The 22,988-nt window shown below is 39.6% G+C and overlaps 1 protein-coding gene across 2 annotated transcripts in view; it reads right to left on the reverse strand.

Moving 5' to 3' along the window:
- Positions 1-16,897: 16,897 nt before the first annotated feature.
- Positions 16,898-22,988, reverse strand: part of TAF2 (TATA-box binding protein associated factor 2) — an 84,852-nt gene continuing 78,761 nt past the window's right edge. Inside the window, exon 25 of one of the 2 annotated variants that reach the window (XM_027684342.1) lies at positions 16,898-18,507. In XM_027684342.1, coding sequence (XP_027540143.1) covers positions 18,242-18,507 — 266 coding nt within the window. In that variant the 3' untranslated portion in view covers positions 16,898-18,241. The remainder of the gene's footprint in view (positions 18,508-22,988) is intronic. The other variant, XM_027684341.1, reaches the window with a different exon arrangement.

Here is a 22,988-nt window from a genome sequence, read left to right on the forward strand (position 1 = left end):
GCTGTGCAGTGAAGGTTTTTGGTCTGCACAAATGAATTTTACAGACAACTATTTGAGAATTCTAAAATGACTCCAGTTTGTTCGCAAAGCTTGGTTTATATTCCTGCTTGCAAGTTATCTTCTGTTTTTGATTCCTCACAACATCTGTGTCCTTTTTCCAGACCCCCCTGCATGGCTTTATTCACTAAAGCTTTCAGAGCTTTGTTTTCATTCTAACATTTAGCCTTCTAAGTTGTTTTTATTATGATGTACCACACTGCGTGTTCTAACAGCCTGCGAGGGATATTTTCTAAGAAGAATAAATTATGGGCATTAATACAACAAAGCACAGAGCTTTTGAACATTTGGTTTCAACGTGGAAGGATTCTCTTTCATAGGAGAATCATGTTGAGGATTTATTTCTAAGGGACTTTTTTCTGCTATTAAGATCTAACAAAGCAGTATTTTACTGAAGGCTTGTTTTTTTCCTTGCACACTCTGTCATGGTTATTGCACAGCTCTTCTGCTGTTTCTTATTTCACTGCAAGGTAGCTATGTGCATATGAAAGGTACACTGTGAAGGGTTTGCTTTCAAGTTTTCAGTTAAGTGGGGGAGGGAGGGTATGGGGGTTTTGTTTGAGTGTCTTTTGTGGAGAAGGATTAAGGTAAGGATACAGAAACCAGGGGCAAAGTACTTCTTTAAAATAAATCCAGATCTCCCCTCTGTAAACACACACCAACTAAATATACAAATTACAGCAAATTGGTTGCCTGTGTTCACAACTGGGCTCATGCTAAAAAACAAGAACACTATAAGCATGAGTTAGAACATTTATTTGAACCTCCTTGAAAAGTCTTCCTTTCAGTAGGCTCAATCCTGCAACATAAGCAATTTAGCTCTCATGAGTAGTCCCATTGACTAAAAGCAGGGTCTGGATTTACAGGGTCACCTAAACCAACAGAAGAGTTTTGAATGCAACATTTTCCCATAAGTCACTTCCCATTATACCTTTTTGCCACCTGGACTCCATCTCCTTAAATCTGCTTTATTGGTCCCATATGCCTTTATTCAGTGAAGTGCTCAGGCTTTGATGGAATGGAAAGGACGTAAGCGAGCACCAAACCGCTTTTTTGAACCGGTGCTGCAGCCGTGCTCCTGATTAATGCCTCCTTTCATATAGCTGTGTCCCCTCACTGCATGCAGGGAACAGCCTTCCACTTGTAGTGCCCAAACCTGCTGGCTTTCTCTTCCAAACCTGCTCACAAAATCCACTGCGTCACGGCTGCCTCCAGCTCACAGCTTTGTGCTGTTGTCCTTTACAAGACAGAATTGCCCTTTGCTAAATACCACTGAGTGCTGGGCACCAAGTGCTTAAGCTCTCATGGGGTTTGATCCCCACTGGTTCCCAAGAGCAGGGTCTAACCCACAGCCCACAGACCAGCAGGTCTGGAGGCTGGCAGCCCCCAGCTGGTACTGCTGCCCCTCAGTGTACCACCTATGGCTCTCACTTGGCTCCCAGGGGATTTAATTTAGGTCCCCAAAAGGCACAGACTGCTTTTTCCCCCCTGCTTTTGGTTGGATTTCTGGATATTTAGCAAGCTGACTCATCGCATCAAGGTGAGCCTCTGGGCTGATGCTCAGGAATTCCCAGAAATGGAGTGGATGGAGGACAGGACCACCACATTCAGCAGTCCTGTATTAACTAATTGTAGAATCATATCCATATAAGGGAAGAGACAGAGACAGCTCCATATATTCTTCCCACTGCATATCTCCATGCACATTCTCCTTTTTGTCTGCATTTTACAATACAAAAAATATAAGAAAATATTTTAGTGCAGATTTTCTGAAAACACTGGCAGTTTTTGCACCTGGACAGATTTTTTAGCAGCACCTAAAGATATTTCAAAGCTGGTACGTTAGATATACACCTACTTTTAAGGTAAAGATGCAAACAGTTTGATTACATCATACTCCAGATCAAAAAGTGGGGGATGGGAACTGCAAACTTTGCAATGTTTGACTTGAACTCAAGTGAAAACATCTGAAGGCTTTTGTGGGTGTTTGAACTTCTCAGTAACAAGAACTAAGGTTAAAGCAACTTGATTGTTTCTTTTTATCACTTTCCAGCCTTGGTACAAAAACACGAATCCGTTAATTACTTTGGACACCAATGGGATTGGGTTAGCAGCAGCAAGGACCTCTGAGCCTTTTCCTTGTAACTGCTGTGATGAAAAACTCCTGGATTTCCTTCCCCACCACGTCTCACAAAGAGATTTACGGCTGTGTTTTAACCACGTGCCAATGAGCCAGTGCATCAAGATTTACAGCAGCAAATTTGGAGACTTATCTGCAACTGAATTTTCCCACTGATAGGCTATAATTTATAACAAGTGTTTGCATATTTAATGAGCTGGATGATGAGATGAAATAGTACAGAATGGCAGCCTAAATGAAGGAGGCAAGTCAATGGCACTGTATCTCTTCCCACTCCTGAGAAGAGTAAGGAATGAGATCAGATTTCTTATCTGCACCAAGCTGCTCACAAGCAGCAGCAAGTGTATAGGAATACCAAGAAATGGATATTTATTTGCATGTCCTGAGGTTTTGCTTTAGTTCTTGCAGGATCTCTAACCATCAATGCTACTTCTGTCAATTTGTTTTCAACAGGATTCTAAAATGTCTCAGCAGAGACAAGGACCTATACAGTGAATTTAAGCTGATGATCACTTCCTTAGGCACCTTTTACTAAACAAAGAGTTTAAAAGCCATTTTTTCAGGGTTGTTTGGGGTCTTTTTTTGTTTTGGTTTAGGTGTTTTGGGGTTTTTTTGTGGGTTTTATTTTGGTTTGGTTTGGTTTTTTTGGTAGTCCATATGCACAGAGCAGGGGCCTGTGAGACTGGAACAGAGAGAGGCAATGTGCTTGCAAGGGGATGCCAAGGAAGAGGCCTGGGGCAGGTGAGAGCTGAACATCTCTATTTTTTTATATGCCATCTCTTAGCATTGTATTTCTTGACAGCTCTCAGCCTCTTCCATGACATGCATGCCAGGGAATGGCACAGCACAGCCAGAAGTCCCTGTAGATGGTCTAAGCAATACAATTTCCTGTTACAGAGATGCACTTTTTTCTCAGGCCTTTTTCTCAGCTGAGAAAAGCTCAAATTCAGCTAACATGGTGTCAGCTCCTCCCTCTTGTTTTCTGGCATGTGCTCAGAGCATAATCTTTCTCCACGTTTCAAACGTGAAACCGCTCATTAGGGCTTTGAGCATTTCCAGTTTAAGTTGTTCTAACCTCTTCTGTGTAGCCAAAAGAGCATATACAACTCAGACACCACAGCACCTTGCCAAGTTGTGTTCAGCTGAGTTTTTCGTTTCTGTTTGAAGTCTGCTGTTATGGATCACAGTATTGAAATAAGCATATGTCAGACTGCATTAATGAAAAACTGTTGAGCTGACTTAGAAAACTCTAAAAAGCTCTTCATCACAGCCTAAGTTCAGGTTAGATTTCTCTGGTTCATCTCTAAGTCCATCCCTCCGGGTCTATTTTTCTCAGTACCACTGTAAGTCTTATCATCCCTTTTGGCTCAAAAGATGAAAACACCTCCAGGCTTAGCTTGCTGTGCCTCTTGTTATCATCCCACTGTAAATCCATTACCTCAGAGAGAGGCATTTCATAGAACAAGCCTAGGGAAGGCTGGCCCAGATTAACAGGTGACAGCACCTGTTCTTCTTCCACTTTTTCTTCTTGCTTCACTGACAATAATTTCCACAGAAGTTTTAGCATATAAATGTCTTGCTGAAAAAAACACATTTTACCTTTTACAAGGTAGCACCTTCAGAAAATATATAATTACTACTGAAGTAGAATTTTGCTGTTTGAACTGTCAGTCCTCCCCCACCTTCCAGGGGACCAATATAAATTTCAAAAGTAAAATTAAGCACAGATATACTTTAAAAGACAACTTTTCAAGGTACCTTCCTCCTTTTTAAGCACAACTCCATCTTGTTTCCTTTTCAAGCTACCTGCAAGACACTCAGGAACTCTTGAAGCACAACAAAAAGCAAATTTAGGTACAAATGCAACAAATGCATAGCAGAAATAAAATAAGTAATACATTTTTAGAACTAATTATTGGAGCATGTATTTTCCAGCAGTTTCACCCCTCTATTAATTCAGCTCATTATTTACTAATAGGTAAAACCAGCAGGATCAATGTGGAACTGAGCAAATAAATAAGAGCAATAATATAACTTCCAGAGGGTTCCAAGAGTGTTGCCTCTCCCTTGCAAAGCAAATCTACTCTCTCTGATTGCTTATGCTTTTGCCATTCATCTAAGGTTGGACGTCAGATGAAATTGTTAAATCAGAGGCTGGGGATTATGCCAGGCTTCCAAACCCAGGCTGTGAAAGGCCCCCTCTGTCCATTGCAGAGTTTCATGGGGACTGCAAACAGCAGATCTGAGACAGCCTTTCAGGCCTATCTTTATCAGTTAAATCTCCTCTTGTGCTCTGGAGGAACCCCCTGGAGAGACTTCAGCCCCCCAGTTTTGCTGGTGGGGGGGGGCTCGGCCATGTGCACCCCCAGCCAGACAGACCCCCAGGCTGCCAAACTTTCCCTGCACTCATCCAGTTGGCTCTCAGGCAGCACTGGCCTCCCTCACCTGCAGGACTTCTCATTCTTGCAGAGGTTTTGACGTATGGAAAAATAAGATACCCGTCAGGAGAAGAAATTAAGCCCCTTTCAGTTTTATTACTTCCATTTTATAGGTAGGCTGTTTCTTTCTTATTTGCTTTGCAAAAGACATAATAATAATCAACCAGTGGACAGTATTTGCTTTTGATTCCTTTGGATGAACTGCCTTAGACAGACTGTGTCTGAAGTAGAAAAGATTAGTTCTTTATTTACTAACATGCCACAGGCTCAGGGAGAGAAGGGGAGAGTAATCCCTCAAAAAGGGTCGTTTGTCATAAAACCCACCACAAGTAATCAATATAGCCCAAAAGAGCAAAGGCAGTGATGGAGCAAACCCTTAATGTGAACCAGACCAAATAACACAAAACAATCAGCTTGATGGGTGAAGTAGTGATTTGGCAAATGTTCTGACGTTCCTTGCCATGGGATTTCCGGACAGTCATGGTGAAAGTAAGCAAACATGCCTCATCAGAAATAACATTAGCAACAGGCCCAACAGTAACACACAGCTGGGCCGCTCATTCAGAGCAGGGATTCCTTCCTTTACCTGATACTAAACCTCACCCTCCACATGGTGCCACAAAGCAACTTGGATATGAACTTTATATCAAAAATTCACTTCCATCAAAATACTTCTGAGCTGGAGGTGCAACAATGTGATGGCTAAGTTTACACTTCATGACAAAACCAAGAAGTTCCCGGAATGAATCCATATCCACTATGATTGTTTGAGGAAACAATTCAGGAGCTGGCACTTGCTGGCTTCCCAACTCATGCTCTTTCCATTACACAAAGAAATTCTGTGTTTCAGTGACAGGATTACCCAGGGCTTTCTGGGGAATTTTGAACTAAATCAATTTCCTCACCTGGAAAACAAGAATAAGAGGGTTAAGGCATGTAAAGAGTTTTAAACAATGAAAATGCTAATTGCTATTCTCTATGTAGCAACTGAATATTGATTTCTTTGTTTGTATTTCATTGAAGGAACCCCTCCCATCCCTGGAGAGCATGAACTGTGCAGAATGGAGAGAAGCAGAAAAGGGATGTCTCATTTTGTCAAGAGAGGGATTCAGTGGCCCTCCAGGAAAAGGAATCTAATATACAAAATCACTTTATAAATCTTCAGATCAAGAGCTGCTAATGGAGGGTTCCTTCAGTGTCTGTAAACTCAGATGATCTCCTAGTGCCCTTCTTTCTGATTAGCTGAAAGAAGATGTGAGCTTTTTTGGTGACACCAAACTTGGGGGGGAATTTGAAACAATCCCCTAGACTGGAAATCAACAGCAACAATTGTATACAAAGGTTGGGATTTTTGGATAAAACATCAGGGCCCATGGGGAATATTCCTGCATTAAAGTCAGTGTTTGATTCCAAAATTTGACATCTCCAAGATGCTCAGAGAGATTTCAAGAAAACAAAACCATCACTCAAAGTGTGACAGGAGCTTCTAACTGTTACAACATCATCTCTAACAGGCATTAACACTGAGCTTTAAACACTGAGCGCAGGGGTTTGATGCAGCTCCAGGAAAGTGCTTTGCTAAGCTTCAGAGAGGATGTGCTAAATTTGGAATGCTCTCCGAAGAGAAAACCAATTATATTCACCAGAAGTCTATCTAATGTTTTTCAGTGACCTTAAAGCAGGGAGATATAACAAAGGATGGCAAGTAGCCACTGACTTAAATTGTATTTCATCCCAGTTCCAAGGTCACTTGTCAAATACAAATAGGGATCGGTACTGAGAAGCCACATGGTATTCAACACGCAGCACAAGGCTGAAGGGAACCTGAAGTATGGCTGAGGGACGACTTCTTGCCTAATGCAGAAGAGCTCCCAGCTGGTTTTGTGCTTCTATGCTACTGAGAACCTGATCAAGACAGCAACCAATTCTGTGTCACAGAGGACACCAAATATAGGCCAACAATTCTCCTTCACCTTTTATTATATTCATATCTCTGCAACAATCAGCCTTAGCATGCTCTTAGGGTATCAGCATCATCACCTAAGTGCAAAATATATCACCCAAAACACACTCCAAATCACTCAAACTAAGATAGATTCCCCCTGCCACTCAGTCTGTCCTCTGGCAAGACATTGTTTAATCTCTGTTGCTCTGGACTGTGTGTCCTGTTTATTCAGGTGCTTTCTGCTCAGGTCCTGATGCTGTAGACCCATGTTTCAAACAACATCAACCACCTCAACAAGCCAGATGTTCTGACAGCACCATTCCTCCATCTGCTTCCCCACACCAACACCACACTGCAAACCAAGGCAGGGAGCCATTCCAGATCAGAAATGTCGAGGCAGCTTGTTCTCAGACACACCATTTTGTAATGCTAAATGCTGCTAAGAAGAAAGGGGCACAGACCACACCATTGCTGTTTGCACACTGCAGAGCTGCACATCGGGGCTGCAGGACCAGCAGAATCTTCCAGGTGCTGCCAATGATACCAGTAGCAACACAGCGGCTCAGCACAGTCACTGCATACAAATTCCTGACTTTATTATGGAGCACCATTCAAGGCTTATCTCTGGACAAGATGATCAAGAAATGTCCTTGCAGTGGTGTCCAAGCAGCTTCTAAAATATTGTGACAACACTCCTTTGAGGCAAAGGCAGCACTATAGCCATTTGAAGATGAGACACAGGGACATCAACAAACTATTTCCACTAATTTTAAGAGCCTGCCTTAAGACTTCAAGAATCCCAGCTTCAAGAATTCATAGCGTTATATAGGACTACTACCACAGTCTGTGATAGGCACTGCCAGAGACTGGCTGTACTGGATGTGTGCAGCACAGACCCCTGTTATGTCCAGATGAAGCCATCAAGTCTCAGTAGTTCTCCTAATCAGAGCTGAGCATTTCAAGCTGAGTGCTGAACAGAGACTCTAAAAAATGACCTTTTCTGAAAATTATAGCTGAAATGACCTGGCAGCATCTCATAATAATTCTCTCTATGGAGACACAGAAACAGGATTCACTCTCCAGAACAAGACTGAGCCGACCTGAGCATGACCTCATTTCTCCTGCAGTCCCACTCCCCAATCAAGACACTGCTCTGAGATCGTCTCATCATGCTTAAATGCCAAGGCACTGCATAAGGTTGCCCAGATGGTCTTATGTCCACTCAAATGGACCTTATTCATATTCTCCAAAGAGAATATTTTTGGTTTGTTTGTTTGCTTTTTTAATTTTATTTTAAAAGACCGAATTTGAAGAGCAATTCCTAGTGTGCTGATGATATGCTGCCTCTTTCATGGTTCAACAGTAGCACTGAAACACATCAGGTTCGCATGAGGTAAGAGACTGGCAAACGCAGCTGTTGTAGACTGCCATCCTTTTGGTAACTGATACCTACAGAGAAATAAAACCTCTGGTTACAACCCAGTGGATTGTGGTTCTAGATTACTTTGTCTAGTCATCTTTGCCCATTGTCCCTTGATGTCCAGCTTTTCTTCCTTGTTGCTGTTGCCCCTCAGACCTTCCTTGGACTTTATGCTCTGTCACTGGTTTCTTTTTCCAGTCCTTCATCCATTCGCTTAGCTCCCTTGGGTTAGCTTAAGTTTTTATTTCACATTTGATTCACCTTCAGGGTCAGTCTAAACCACCAGACTTCACTCTGGAATGGCTGAAACCAGAGTGCCCATTCCCTTCTGCTAACAGTGCCCTGGGGCAGCGATTACGTGAACTGCTTCAGCTGTGTATCAAAGTGGTAAGTCTCACAGAAATTCACAGGGCTTTGATTTCACCATGCTGGAGTCTCTTCTGGAGATCGGGCAAGGACTTCTAAATCACGTGAATGGTTTGGCCAGTTCTACCTGTCATGTCCACTGAAAACTGTGAGTCTTTCATTATTTCAGGCAGATGTTAGTGGATGATTCAGGGAGCAGATACACATAGTTGCCAGCCACTGAGCTGAAGAAGCCCCAGAGAGAGTGCAAGAGATGATGAAGTTGAGCAAAACTGAGAATTAATCCAAAGCTCGTAACTTGCACTCAGCTCCCCTGGGAACACACAACACACACTGAGCAATGGATTCCAAAATATTAAGAAATAAGCTAGCCTGTAAGAAAAATAAGGCTCTCCTGTTGAACTAAGTAGTTAGGTCATTAATGCTTGTTCATGTTACATTACTCACACTTGAGAGACAAATAACTATCTGTTGCCTCACTAACCCACATATTTATTTGAACAAATATTTCCCAAGAAGTAGGAAGAGAGAACCATTCAACAGAAAAGTTCTATATTATAGTCTTATCATAACAAGCCACTTCACAGTATACTGATGTGTATCGTATACAAGCATCCATTGTAAAAAGCTATTAAGTGTATCTCCTTTTACAGTGCTGACATGTTCATTCCTTCACAGAGGTCATTAGCTCACAATGGGGCCTCTCATTTCCCTATGCTTTACTAAGATTTTGCTGTATTTCAGAATCAAACCTTAGTATTAGCATTATTAACTCAGAGGGACACAGTCAGTACCATATAAAGTCAATTTATATAGAAATCCTACAATCATTCAGAACAAATTTTTTTGTAAAAAATCTACAGTCTCTGAATGGAAGGGACATAGTAAATGATTAGCTCAACTTCACATGCTTAAGATGTTTAACAGAAGACTAGCCTTCTAAAAAGAAAAAATACCCACTTCTAAACAAAACTACCAATTTTCCTCTGGGCTGAAAATGCTGCTCAGCTGCCTGTTCACAGGCCGGCCTGTAAACACGGTGCTGGACATGAGCAGCACTTGGAGGTAAATTGCTGCCTTCATTTTGATCAAACAAGTCTGTGATTGCTGCTGGAGCACCAGCATAACCCTCAGCCCAGAAAGCAGAGATATGCCAGGCAGTGGTGCTGCTCCCTCTCCCCAGTGCACTCCATCACCCCAGAGCTGTGCCAAGGACAGAATGCTATCCACCCGGGTTGTATAAATCACTAGAGAAGTCAAAGCCTCTGAAAAAGTAAACCAACAAGTTTTGGGTTTAGACAGTGGCTAATTACCAGAGTGCCCTCACCTGCACACATGCATATGCAGTTTTAACCATCTCTGTAATTGTCTCAAGGGCATGAAAGACTATTTGGTGGCAGGTACTGATGTCCTATGCATAAAAGTACTTCCATCTGCTCTTCATCCCAATGAGGTTTGAAACCTTGACACCCTGAACAGCTCCTGTCTGAGGCTGTGGAAATGTAAAAATATAGTAAACAAAAAGAAAATGGAGCAAAGAAAAAGGGGAGACACAAAAGCAGTGGGATGGGGCCAGGGAGAAGAGGGGCCTGAGAGCTGATGCAGTGGGAGGTGGCCCTTGTCTGTGAAGCGTATTCAGCTCATGAGAGAGACACATGGTTCACCTTCCAGTCTGTCCCCCTTCCTCTGCTTGGCAAGGTGTTGGTGCACCACATGCAGCCACATGAAATGTCCAGAACAGCTCATTTAAACAGCAGACATGGTTGATGAATAGATGAGTCACAATGCAGAATGCAGGCTGGAGAAAAAGCTCTGGCAGTTATGACTGCAGCTCCGGTGAGCTCAAGTGCTTCTTGTCTACTTTATCCTGCCCCCCTTAAAGAGCAGAGAAGTAATTTGTATGCAAATAGAGGACCTGAGCAGTAATTTGAAAGAAGAGAGAGATGCTGTCTTTACAGAGACGAATGCTGCAGATGCAAAAAGAAACTAAAAAAATTATTAATTATACCAGGATCCAAAAAGCTGGGATAGTCATGACCCTCCAAATGAATGTCAAAGCCCCAAGAATTTTAAGTATTAGACATAAAAAAACTCAGCACCCAGAGCTTCCTTTAACAGGGATAGCATTATGGATGCCTTATACTAATTCAGCTTTACTTTAAATATGAGTTACCAAAAAACACTCTAAGATTTACAGCTTCCCTCTTTTTCTGTAGCAGACAGGTAACCGTCAGAAGTTGCTTCAGGAGCTCACTATGTGGAGCAGGATCATCCCAGCCTGAAAATCTGCTCAGACTAAATCCTCCCATCATCCTCGGGTGAAGCCTCCATTATATTTAAGTGCAAGAAAGGCAGATGAATGAGAAAAGCTGAGGAAGCTGGAAGGAAGCTCAATGGCCTTGTAATGTCTACTTTAAATGGTGACACTGATTGCCCAAAATTGGCTCAGACTCTAGGGAAAGGTACAAGTTGTTGGTTCAACTCAAAACCACAACCAGAAATACATATTGATCAAAATAGAGCTCAAAGGCCAATCCCTGACTGTGTTTCTGTGCAGCCCAAGTACACATCATATACATGATTACAGAACAGGTAAATCAGGTTTAAAGTATATTTGATTTCAGGAAAACAACCGTAAACCATACATTTAGAAGCTTTCTCTATTCCTGATAATATAAATCATTAAAGGAAAATCAAAAGCGAACCCCCAAGCTGTTAGTTTCAGTTAGATGACAGGTATTCAGTCACAATACAGTGCTTGATTCTGGAAAAGAAACAGAGCTCTTGCTACGTTCTCAGTTGAGGAATACAGCACTCAAGGACAATGGCCACAAATTAAGCAGCTGTTGTATGTTATATACAACTGTCTTGTTTTCATTATATAAACGCATTTGTCTCCAATTAAATTGTAGAACTTTTATTGAAAAGAGAGCACTGTTTTCGGCTTCCCTTTCCACGCTATTTTACTCTGAGGTTTTCAGATCTCTTCATCGTAGCAGTAGTCAATAAGCAATTCCTTGAAGTCCTTTATCAGTTCTTCTACAGTGTAATTGCATTTCTCTTCCAAGAAGAGATGTACAAAAAGGCTTTGTTCTCTCTCCTCCTCTGTGTCTTGCCCTAGTTTGTAAGTGCTGAGTGTTTTATTGAGCACCTGGAAGATTTTCAGTGCTATAAAAACAAATGTCTCTTTGTAAAAATCTGACTCTCAAAAGAAAAGCAACAGAAAGTGTTCAGTATTTTGAAAGCAGTCAAGTACTCAATAACAAACATATGAATTCCAATATTGTAAAATGACATTTAAGATGCAGAAACATTTTTTATACATACTGCTCCAAACACAAGAAAGATGCTTGCACAGACTCTGGAACTGTAAAATGTCCATAAGGGACAACGTCTGTATCTGGTTCTCAGAGAGGAGAAATAAGCTGTAGCAGCCTGCTGGCTACAGAGATGGGAACAGACCACGAAAGACCATGACAAGAGCCTCAAACCCCAAGTGGGGTATCAACCTGCTTGTAAGCAGCTTAAACTCTCTGCTTTAGTGGATGTCTCTGAGTGATTTGTCTTTCTTGAAGCTTGGACATCTCTCTGATGTCTATTACACCTGTAAACTGGAAGAAGACTTGAAGGTAAAGAAATAGTAGAGGAAAACAAGTGAAGACAGAGGCAGCTCCATAACAACTAAAAGCAGCAGAGACTGCCTTAGGAAGGTGAGTGGCAGAGCTGATGTGAGACCTTTAATCTCTCCAAGTCTCCCTTACCTGAGGTGAGAGACCATCCCAGTCCTTTCTCTTCCTTCCTCCCTATCTGTAGTTTTTCACTGTACAGAAAAATTAGGAATTAAGTGACTAAAACTAGCAAAACAACAATGCTTTGTCAGTAACTTCCATGACTGCCATATCAACGTGAAGAGTTGTACTCAAATAGTTACAAAACGTCTAAGAAACCTTCTTCCCCTTACGCTTCAGTTCAACTCCTGTGTGGGAGATGAGCCATGAAGAGACCAAAGACTTCTCAATAGTGCCAAAGTTTAAGGCTTTACAAATTTGAAAGATTTAGCAAAATAAATTACTAGAAGCTCAGCAGAGCCAGAAGTGTAAGATAAAACAGGTCCATGACTGCCTCCACACATGCTGTATCTGGGTGCTGAAGGAAAATCGTGGCCCCTTTCCATGCTCTCAGTGTCCTCTTGGGTCCCACAGGGAAGCCACACCCAGGCAGACACCCCAGGGCCTGGCACAAGGGTTCCAGCTCCCATGACCAACAGAGAGTTACTGACATGAATTTGAATAGCTTTTGAATTCTGAGCCAGTCTCAGTCATCCCTCCTTTTCCTGCAAAGGTGAGGAACAGGTAACTTCCAGAAGAGGCTTTTTTTGCCCCGGAAGGATGGTTTTGAAGAGGGGAAGAATCAATCAGGTCTGGAAACGTGTTTTTATTCGTTATGTGCTTTCAAACTCTTTCCTTCTTTTTAGGGAATATTTTAATTTAGAAGTTTTATCAGTTACTTACACTTTACAATATGATTTATTTATAAGATACAGGAACATTTGGAAAAGGAAAAGTGCATTTTCAGAATTAAATACTTCATATTAACAACCTTGTGAAATTGAATTCTGTGGATAAAAGTAAAATATAACAAAATAGAATAAGAGTAATAAACTAAAAAAGACTAAAAATAATTCATAAAACTCTATTTGACCTGAAATGATGTTTGGAGTAATTTTTAAAGTGAGTTTCTTTTGTCCTTTATGGTTGAGACCATTTTCTTTTAAAACAGAAAAGAAAAAATAACTGCCAGTCATGTAAGTTCATCTTGCTCCAGCCTTCCAAAATTTCCAAAATGAATCTGATTCAAAACAATCACTCAACCAATTCACAACAAAATTATGACTCCCAAAGAGGCACAGATATGAAAACTTGAATTCTCCCTATTGTATTGTTTTCTCAGAGCAAAGTCACAAGGAGCAGCAGAGCCAAATGAACTGGTTGCTGTTGCCAAAGAGGGTTTTGTTCCCACTCATGCCTCCCTCCCTCCCTCTTCCCACTCCACCCTTGGCTCCACAAGCCGGGCATCAGCCTCGCTGCCTACTCAGCCTCTGCCCAAAAGTTTCAGACCCCTAATGCTGCAAGATTTACCCCAATTTTATTCACAGATTAGAGAGTTGTACTGGGCCACAGAAGTCCCCAATTAGCAAAATAATCCTACATGGAACTATGAGGTCAGGAGCTGCTGGGGGAAAAACAGCTGCTTGCTGCAGCAGGGACAAGCTGCTAGATCAGCCCAAAGCATATTCATACCAATTCACTTTCACTCAGAAATTAAGAAAATCCAGCTAAATATGCTTTCAGTTTTCTGTTACTTTATGATGGTGACCACATCCTAAGCACCATACCAGCTAAAGTATTTTTCAATAAAATACAAGTCTTTCAAATTAAATTCTGACTCATCTACATCAGTAAAGATTACTAACTGTAGATTTATCAGGACAAAACGAATAATAATAAAAGAAAACCTTGGAAATGTGTTTAGAAAAACTATATTTATGGTATCAGGTGACTATGGAATAATGCAGAGTTTAAATATTAGCTGCCATGACTTAATCCATATGCAAATACTCACATATTATTACCATTTAAAATTATAAAATCAGGAAGTACACATGTATTTTAAGAATATATATTTTAATGCCTATATAAAAATGTAAACACACAAAAGTAATTAAATCTCATCTAAAACACTTCTACTTACCTTGTGTATTTTAAAGGCCCCTGCGTAATACTGATGCTCCTTTAAAAACTGGGTTCTTAAGTTTCTGTGAATAAACTGTCATAAGGAACTGAAAATAATTAGTAAAAATATATTAAAATTTACAATAATTATCATATTTCTATGAATATGAAATCAACTAAAACTAAACAGCTTTTATATCCCCAAAAGCTAAACAGTGTAACACACTTTGTTATCTTTGATACAAGTCCTAATGCCAGCTGGAGTACTTTAGGGGACAGCACAGTTTATGACAGAAAGATGTTACGAGCTCACCCAAGAACTCAACGAAGTTGCATCCTGCTGTCCCTCCCTCCACAGCACTGGGACACGGCCTGGTAGTGACTGACCAAAGCTGAACCATGTGCTTATTTGGACACCTAAGGAGAGAACCTATATCCTCATTAGATACTTGAGCATGCCTACAAATCTAAGACATCCAGTAGTTAATTTGTGGACATTTTATTCTGTAATTACACTGAGAAATAAAGAAAAAACTCCAAGATAAATGAAAAGTCTGCATTAAAAATGCATATAGATATTTTAATATTACATATTTGCCCTACACTTACGTGTATTATAATGTTTATATTGAACAAAGTGAAGGAATTCAGGTTAAAAGCTGAGATACTAAAATAAATTCTCCAGACTTTGAATGCTTTGCACATTTTCAACAACATTAATTTCTACTTTATGTGTCTAATGCACATTCTTCCAGTATTTGGATAATACCCCACTTAAATACAATACTTTTCCTTGTGTTTTGAGTGCACTATAAAGCAGAAGTTTAACCAAAAATCAGAACCCAGACCAAAAGCAACTGCACAGGTTACAGGCAATGAAGGTGAAGAGGATAAAGAGCTTAATCCACTGTCCGAATACCAAGTTTTAACTTGAATCATTGTCAGATTATAACTTTGAAATATTCATGAATTTTTCAGCAGAAGAGAAGCCCAGGCTAAACCGCAATCGGTGAGATCTTTGGCAGACAAAGACCTCCACTTCCAAAACCTTCCACAAGTGCCGGGCACGTCCAGGGAGTCACTGCAGAAACTTCACTGACAAAAATGGAAGATCAAAGAAACCACCCTGCACTGTGGCAGGGTGAAGCATCCCATAAACATCCCCTCCAGACAATCTGCTGCTTAAAAGCCTACAAGAAATGAGTTTTCACATCATCATTAGGTGCCTGTTAGAATGTTTTTCATCTCAACATTCAACAAAAATATTTTTTCTTGTGAATAAAGCTAATCCCTCCCTTCCCACAGGAAATATCAAGAACAACTGATAAACATTTTTCGTTGTAGCAATATTTTAGGTATGAGAAGGGCGAGTTCCTTCCTCAGACTTCTTTTATTCTAGACCAGGAATACTCAGTTCCCTTTATTTATTTTCTTATATGCAATGTTATATCTTGTTTCCATTTGCCCACCTATTTCTTAAAATATGTTGCCCCCAATCACTGGTACTTGATATAATAATTACTTTCACATCTTACATAAAAAATTCCTCTTAATCCTTAAGTGAGTTTTACTTTTGCAATAGTATCAAACTGCTCACCTCTCTGCAACCAGATGCCTTTTTTTTCTCACTGCATCTCTTACAAGATGGGGGGAATGGTTTGCTTTCAGGCACTTAATTTTCCCTGGAGTTCAGTATTTCACGTTCATTCCTACTGAATTTCAGTTTTCTGCTTTTGAATCACCTGTGCAATCTGCTGAATTATTCTAACTTCTGAGCACATATATCAGTTTGTGAACATTGCCTGTCCACATCGCACCACCTGCAGACCTCAAACTTTGTATTCCATCAAACACACTAATGGATATTTTGAACCAGGAACATGACATAACCTCAGAAACTACACTGGAAAAAGCTTTTTTAGATTTCCCTCCCTACTTCCAATTTTCTATTGGCAGTATCTTTGCCATATTTCCTTAGCATATATTCACTTAAAGTCATACAGCAAAATATATGATAGCAGAATTCCCTGACAATCGCTTGATTCTCACGTGTTACAGCTCTGCCTCAGTTCTGTGCCTGTATCACTGAACAATACATTTTCCCTCAGCCTAACAGTGTAAATCCACATCTCCAAAAGTAGAAACTACACCAGCCTAAATTATCCATGACCTCATTTTTAAAACATAAATGCATCTGCCTTCACTCTCCCAAACAATGCCAGCTTTCATTGCTTATTAGCCCAGGTCTCCCACAAACACCCTTGGCACTGTTACATCACTCCTTAGCCAAGGGAAAAACACCTCAAAGTATTTCCATTGAGCTATTACTGCAGCCTCCCAGACTCTGCCTGCGATTCACAGTTCACGGTGCTCAGGTGACTGCTCGCTGCCTCACCAGGGGTGCTAAGCTGAGCTGCACACATGGTTAGTCTACCCACAACAGGCTCAGTACCTCATTCTACCTATGCTTAGGTTTCCTCTTGCAGCTTTAGCTCACCTAAGCTTGCAGTGGTTGCTAAGAGGAAACAAAACCAAGGCGGGCTTCCCTGGACGCGGCACAGCAGCAGATGGGGAGAGGCTGCGATGCTGCCCAGGGCCATCGCGTCTGAATCCAGCCCAAACATCCCTTAACATGTGTCCAAGTGCAACGATTAGCACAACTATCCGTGCACTATTAAAGGGATGTGGTGTCTGAATAATAAAATAAGTATATGGATATTACAAAATACCTGAGCCTATCATGTTCCTATTCTACAGATAACTTGTTATTACAAAAACTACAGGATTCAACAGCAGGTATAGAATAGAAAAGTATTTATTAACTTTCATGAAACAAAAAAATCCTCTTGAGTCTCTCTTGAATTTTCATCCCTGCTCTAAGAAGGAGAATCAGTCTCTCATGGAAATTTGGGAAAATAAAAAAAAAAGAAATTAACCCAAATACATTCATCTTATAGAAAGCTATGTGAGCTCTGGGAAACAAAAGTCAATCAGTGTATGGAAATAAAACACTGCCTCTACATACATATAAAGGAAACAGATTAAAAGTGTCAGAGATTATTTTTCTCTATTATTAAAACATCTAAAAAATTAAGTTTTTAAATAAAACATTTCCTAGGTGTAAATAGTACACTGCATAAAACACAGCTAAAGAAATTTAAATGTATCCATCATTTCAAATCCCAGAACTAGTTTAATCTACTGATGTATTTCCCCAGAGGATTCATGAGCTGACCATATAGAATGCTTCCAAGCAAACCACCCCTCAGCAGGAAGAAAAATGTATTTTTCAGTATTTTAATGCTTAAGCTTTTCAAAATTATTTTTAATTTTAGCAGAACCATCTTTCAAAAGCATATTCCAATGTCAAGCTTGAAGAAAAAATTCTGCCGCTGTCAAAATAATTCGCAAACTTTATTGGATTTTTAAAAGCCTGATTACAGGACAAAACATGCATTACGCATTTTGCTAAAATTCCAAAAACAATTGAAGAACTTCATCATATTCAAAGGCTCATGTCCATAATAAATACCATCAGCTTAAAAGCAGCTTGGAATTTTTCAAGAGTTTTAGTATCTGAATAATGCAAATGTTACATATACTGTACTTTTAAAAGTCTGACATTACTTTGCAATGGTTAAAGCAAGAAACAGCTCAGCTGAAGACTTCAGAAAATCCCTGTCTTCTGAGGAGGTCATACAATACTGCTCTGGAAACAGCCTGTCACCAAAGGCCTGGCAATTGGCTTTGGCTTAAAACATACTTGCCTCTAACATTCTTCAAAGGATTAAACCATAATTGATTCTGGCAATACACATGGTCAGCGTGATGTGCAGGGGGTTGCCAGTGGACACGGGGCCCTTACATAAAGAGCCATTTTCTTTGTTTAAAATGTAAAAAAGAGTGGGAGGTGTGGAGAACAGTGAAATACAAAATGAATCAGAATCATAAACCATATTTTTTGAATCAGATTTCAACAACCACATATGCAAATAGAAGGCTTCAAAGGTGGCAGAGGTTCTGAATTGCTAAGGCAATTCACTTATTCTTAGTTCCATAAAAAAAGATAGAAGCTATAGTTATATACATCCTTCTAAGCACTCCGAGAATATTGCAAGTTGAACTCCAGAGAAGCCATCGATATCAGTCTGAAAGTGATGGGGAACGGATTGATCGTGCACTGGCTGGACTGTTAGAGAAAGCAAAAGGATCCTTCTCCTTTTCTTTAGTATCATGTTTATGTTTATGTTTATGCTTATGCTTGTGTTTCTTCTTCTTTTTCTTGTGCTCATGGTGGTGATGGTGGTGGTGATCACTGTGTTTTGAGGAGTTTGATTCTTTACTAAACACGGAGAGTGGAGCTGCTGAGACAGGGTGCATATTTATCTCTCCGGAAGATTGTTCTTTACCTAAAGGAATAGATATAGTGGGATTAGTAAATGTTTAACTTGCATTGTTTCCAAAAATAAGAAATTCTGAAATATTAGATAAAGCCTACATTATCATTTAAACATGCTGTTTTGATACTTGTACCATTAACTTTTTGTTTTTTTCAGGGAAGGCTCTGAACATGCCAATAAAGTTCCCGTACTACTGACAATTTTTACAGAGATAGTCCTTCCTTCCTCAACAGCATAAAAGTATCACAGACAATTAGGAACTGTAAAGAGCTAAGAAACTCCAAGTTATACAAACTTCCTGAAATTAATTTTTGAACAGAGTAGGAAGGCCACTATACTCTGAATAATGCAAATATAACTGCTTGTAAAAATTCTGGTATAAAGTGCAAGGCTGGCATACATTAAAGTGTGGGTTTGGGATGTGAACTCTTTTCAGTCAGGAGCTAATGCTCCCTGCAAGGACATACAAACTTTTGACTGTGAACAGAAGAATTAAACTGCTTTTTCTAAAAACTGCATCTTACAACCAATTTAGTCTATTTGAAAGTTTTTACAAAGTTTTTTTCTTAAACAAAACCAAATACCAATAAAGACAATTACATCACCTTTGTCAATACATCTTTAACAAATACACTAGAACTGCCTATATATTGAGCAAGCCTTGTATCTGAACCTGGGGAAGGAAAATATGATCTACGACACCTCAATCCAGGAATGACTTTCTCATTCTCTCTTTGACTCATTTAATATTTCAGTATTTCACACAGACTGCAATAGCTTCAACAGGAGGGATTAAAGGGCATTAATCTAAGGATAACTGTTAAAGAGCAGAAGTGCCTGGAAGGTAGGAAGGCTCAGATTCCTTTAGGCAGAAATTGAATCAAATCACTCACAGTGCAAGAATGTGCTTTAACAACTAGATAAATGTAGAAAAGCAGTATCAGATTTTTGAAGGCAACCACTTCCCTAAGTTTTACTTAAAATTTATTTTCTTCACAGTTACTTTAAATATATGGGGATTTCCTCCCCTCCAGTTTTTGATGAAAATATCCCCATTAAATAAAAAGGAATTATGTTTGCAATTATCTTTTCCTGTGCATTTGAAAACATGTTTATTTTCCAGTACATCTTTTTGTTTGGCTGGTTAGTTTTGTACTTCTAAAGGCAAGAATGATTAGTCTATGGTAATGATTCCTGCAAGTCTGAAGAGCCAGCTCCCTTGTATGACAAACAAGTATTGAGAACAATTTCTTTTCAGCCTTACCCAAAAGATTAAGAACTGATTTAATCAAGCACATCTATAGGAAAGTTTCTAGATGGTACAGCTGTTCTAGTTTTTGTTTGTTTGTTTTTAAGTATGTCTGGAAAAAACAAACTCTACATTTGTATGAAGTGTTTAGAAGTCCGAATAGGAACACAAAACATTTTTACAGTGAGGATAATCAATTACTTACTATGGGACACGGTGACATCTCTATTGCTTGAAGTCTTAAACAGCACAATTATGTCTTTCTAGAAATATGTTTGGTCTTAACCACAAGATGTGAATATGGTGCAAAATAAAATTCTGCTGAGGTTATGAAGGAGGCTAGTCTAGAGTACAACAGTTTCCTATAAACTTAAAATTTCTAATATACAAGTATTTAAAAAAGTATTTAAAAAGCTTTATTTCTTATTTAAAAAGAACTATGCCACAGTAAGCTCATGTCATCAATGCAAAGATTTATGGTTATGTATGTTATGACAGATAGAAGAGATACACACCGATTCCAACTTCTACTTGCTGACTTCACAGTTTCAACCATTTTTTTACATTGTTATCTGCAGCCTTTTATGACAATGCAGACAGCACGCAAGTATACCTATCCCTGTAACCTGAGCTCATTCATGTAAAGCATACAGCTTCTAGTCAAGAGAACTTTATTTCTCAGCTGCAAGGATGCAAAACCAGCCATTCCACAAAACGGTGGGAAAAGGAGCATATCTGACTCAAGCCACTAGAAAAGGAAAGGGTGGAGGCTGTACCTCAGAAAACCAAAGCAGGCAGTACTCGACACCATTAAAATAGGCTACAGTAGTTAAAGGTGAACTGTGACAGTGACACAAGCAGAGCTCCTAGTAAGGCAGAAATAAAGGTCATGGCAAAGAGCCTGAAAAACATTGGTCAGTGTTCATCCACAGAAAATGTACAAAAGATTATCCAAAATACAGAAAACATTCTCACATATTGTCAAGCCACAGGGACAAGATACATTAAAATAAACAAGGCAAAACCAAGTCAACTTAAAAGAAAAGAAAAAACCCACACACATTACACAAACTCTTCAAACTTCCCAGCTACATTAGTTCCAAATTGTGGAGTTATTCTTATATGGAAACTAAACCTGTAAGTCTAGACACTACATCTGTAACAACCTCAAACCAAAGCTAAGCCTCTAAGCTTTAAAAAGGTTAACCCAATAGAACTGGTATAAAGACAGTGGCTTAAGTCTGCAGGGATGATGTAGCAGAAGTGTCAAGCACTAGTGAATATGGAGGAAGATGGAAGATGCAACCAAACAGACCCTCCTGACTCTGTTGCATGACCTGCAACTTGTGCAAGTTTCCTGCAGTTTACTGAACTACCAGCTCTGCTAAGGCAACAGTCTGTATTATCAACTTGTTACTTATTTCAGGTGACTTATTTTTATATATTAAAAAAATATATTAGTTAAAGCAGTTAAACACCATTGACTGGAGTAAGCTATGGAGCAAATTCAACTGTAGTTCAAGCCAACAGGACTGAAGAGGTGGTGGTGACCACCCAGAGAGTCAGGAAGATCTTCAAGAAGGGGAGAAATGGGATCCAAATGCAACTCAAGGGTTACTGACACTTAAGGAGGCAGTCAATATTGGTAATATGGCACAGATGTCAGTAAGAAATTAAAGAATGTCATTACAAAAATCTAATTCTACAGAGCCAGCACCGAGTACACATACAATTTCTTCATCGAGGTCAATGATGACTCCAATCAGTTGGGTTTTTTCAAATGCAAAAATAACAGCTATCTGGAAGATTTCCTCCTACTTTAAAGAGTGCTTTGAAACCAGGAATCAAATACATTGATCCTGGATAATGACTCCAAAAGATTGAGCACAAACTATCAAACTTGGCTGTGTGTTGAATGGGTACACTTATAAAAGTTCTATAGAAAATGTTACAGATTTGTATCCATAAAATTCACTGTTAAAACTGCAGAACACTTTTTTTCTTCCTTTTAATTAGTATCTACTTAAAGCCCATGCCAGAAACATGCCAAGCATATTTAAGGAAAGCAAGGCTAAACAGAAGTTGCTTTACAGGGCAATATCATTATCCTTATATCAACAGGAGTAGCAGGACTGCTGCAAGGAGGCACAGAGCACTCCCTCTTCCTTCAGGGAACTCACTTCCTGGCAGAGGGAGTGGAACCTGGGTTTCTCAAATTGTGTGTTCAGAAACACACAGTAAGTGGAGGGTGAGCCCAGGAGCTCACTTTTGAAGTGGTTAGTAGCATTCCTTGGAAGAAAATGCACATACATATGTCTATCCACTTGGATCTCCTTCTGTTTAGGATGTGGAGATTCCAATGTAATTACTGGCTTTGTGGTGTTCCAGCTAGCTGGGTAGGTGTTTAAAATTAGACAGGATTACAATCCAATGGGAGAAAAATCAGAAACTTGTGTACAATTTGTCACAGGGACAGTACAAATGCTGTGCATGTTGTGAGAGAGAATAAAATATGAAAACATAGATCTCTTATCTTGGTTTTAGAATAAAAGGGATTTAGATCCTGATAAGTTTTAAAGTAACATTTTCTGTCATAATACAAATTGCTGTTAGATAATTATAACATCCTGTTCAATTATTTAAGTAAGTTTCTTCTCTTTTTAAGACTTATGAGTGCATTAACATTGAACTATGTTGTTGGGTAGAGTGTTTTACCTATTTAATCTTATTTTGTTATTGAACCTTTACAATTTGAGAATTATGTAACTTGAGACTTTAACATGCCAGCAAGCTTTCATAAGATCTTTCATACAGTCTCTCCTATGTTTCTGATTTTGTGTAAAGAGGGTGGGACACCACATACTTAGAGCCTCAATGGACAATCAATGTCAAACAGCTGGCTTATACATGATTTTTACAAATTAAAATGACCTTGTTTGAAATGACCCTATTTGCACCCTGATTTATTCAAACGTCAGAGAGGGAGAAACCAAGTTCAAAAATCACAGCAAAGGCTGAGCCCACAGGTCCAGTGTTTTGGCTGAGGACAGGCTGGTGCTCCAGAACTTGACACCAACCAGCTCTGGGAAGAAAGGGACATCAGCACAAGCACACAAGCACTTATGTGTCTCTCCCAGGACTCAAAGAAAGCTTACCAACGAGAAGGATAATGCACTCCCTTTGCCTAGCAGTTGAACTGCAGCTCTGGCTAACATTTTCTCTAAAAGAGAGAACACTTAAA

The sequence above is a fragment of the Neopelma chrysocephalum genome, unplaced genomic scaffold, assembly GCF_003984885.1.
Source record: "Neopelma chrysocephalum unplaced genomic scaffold, ASM398488v2 Primary Assembly neopelma1_66, whole genome shotgun sequence".
Lineage (NCBI taxonomy): Eukaryota > Metazoa > Chordata > Aves > Passeriformes > Pipridae > Neopelma > Neopelma chrysocephalum.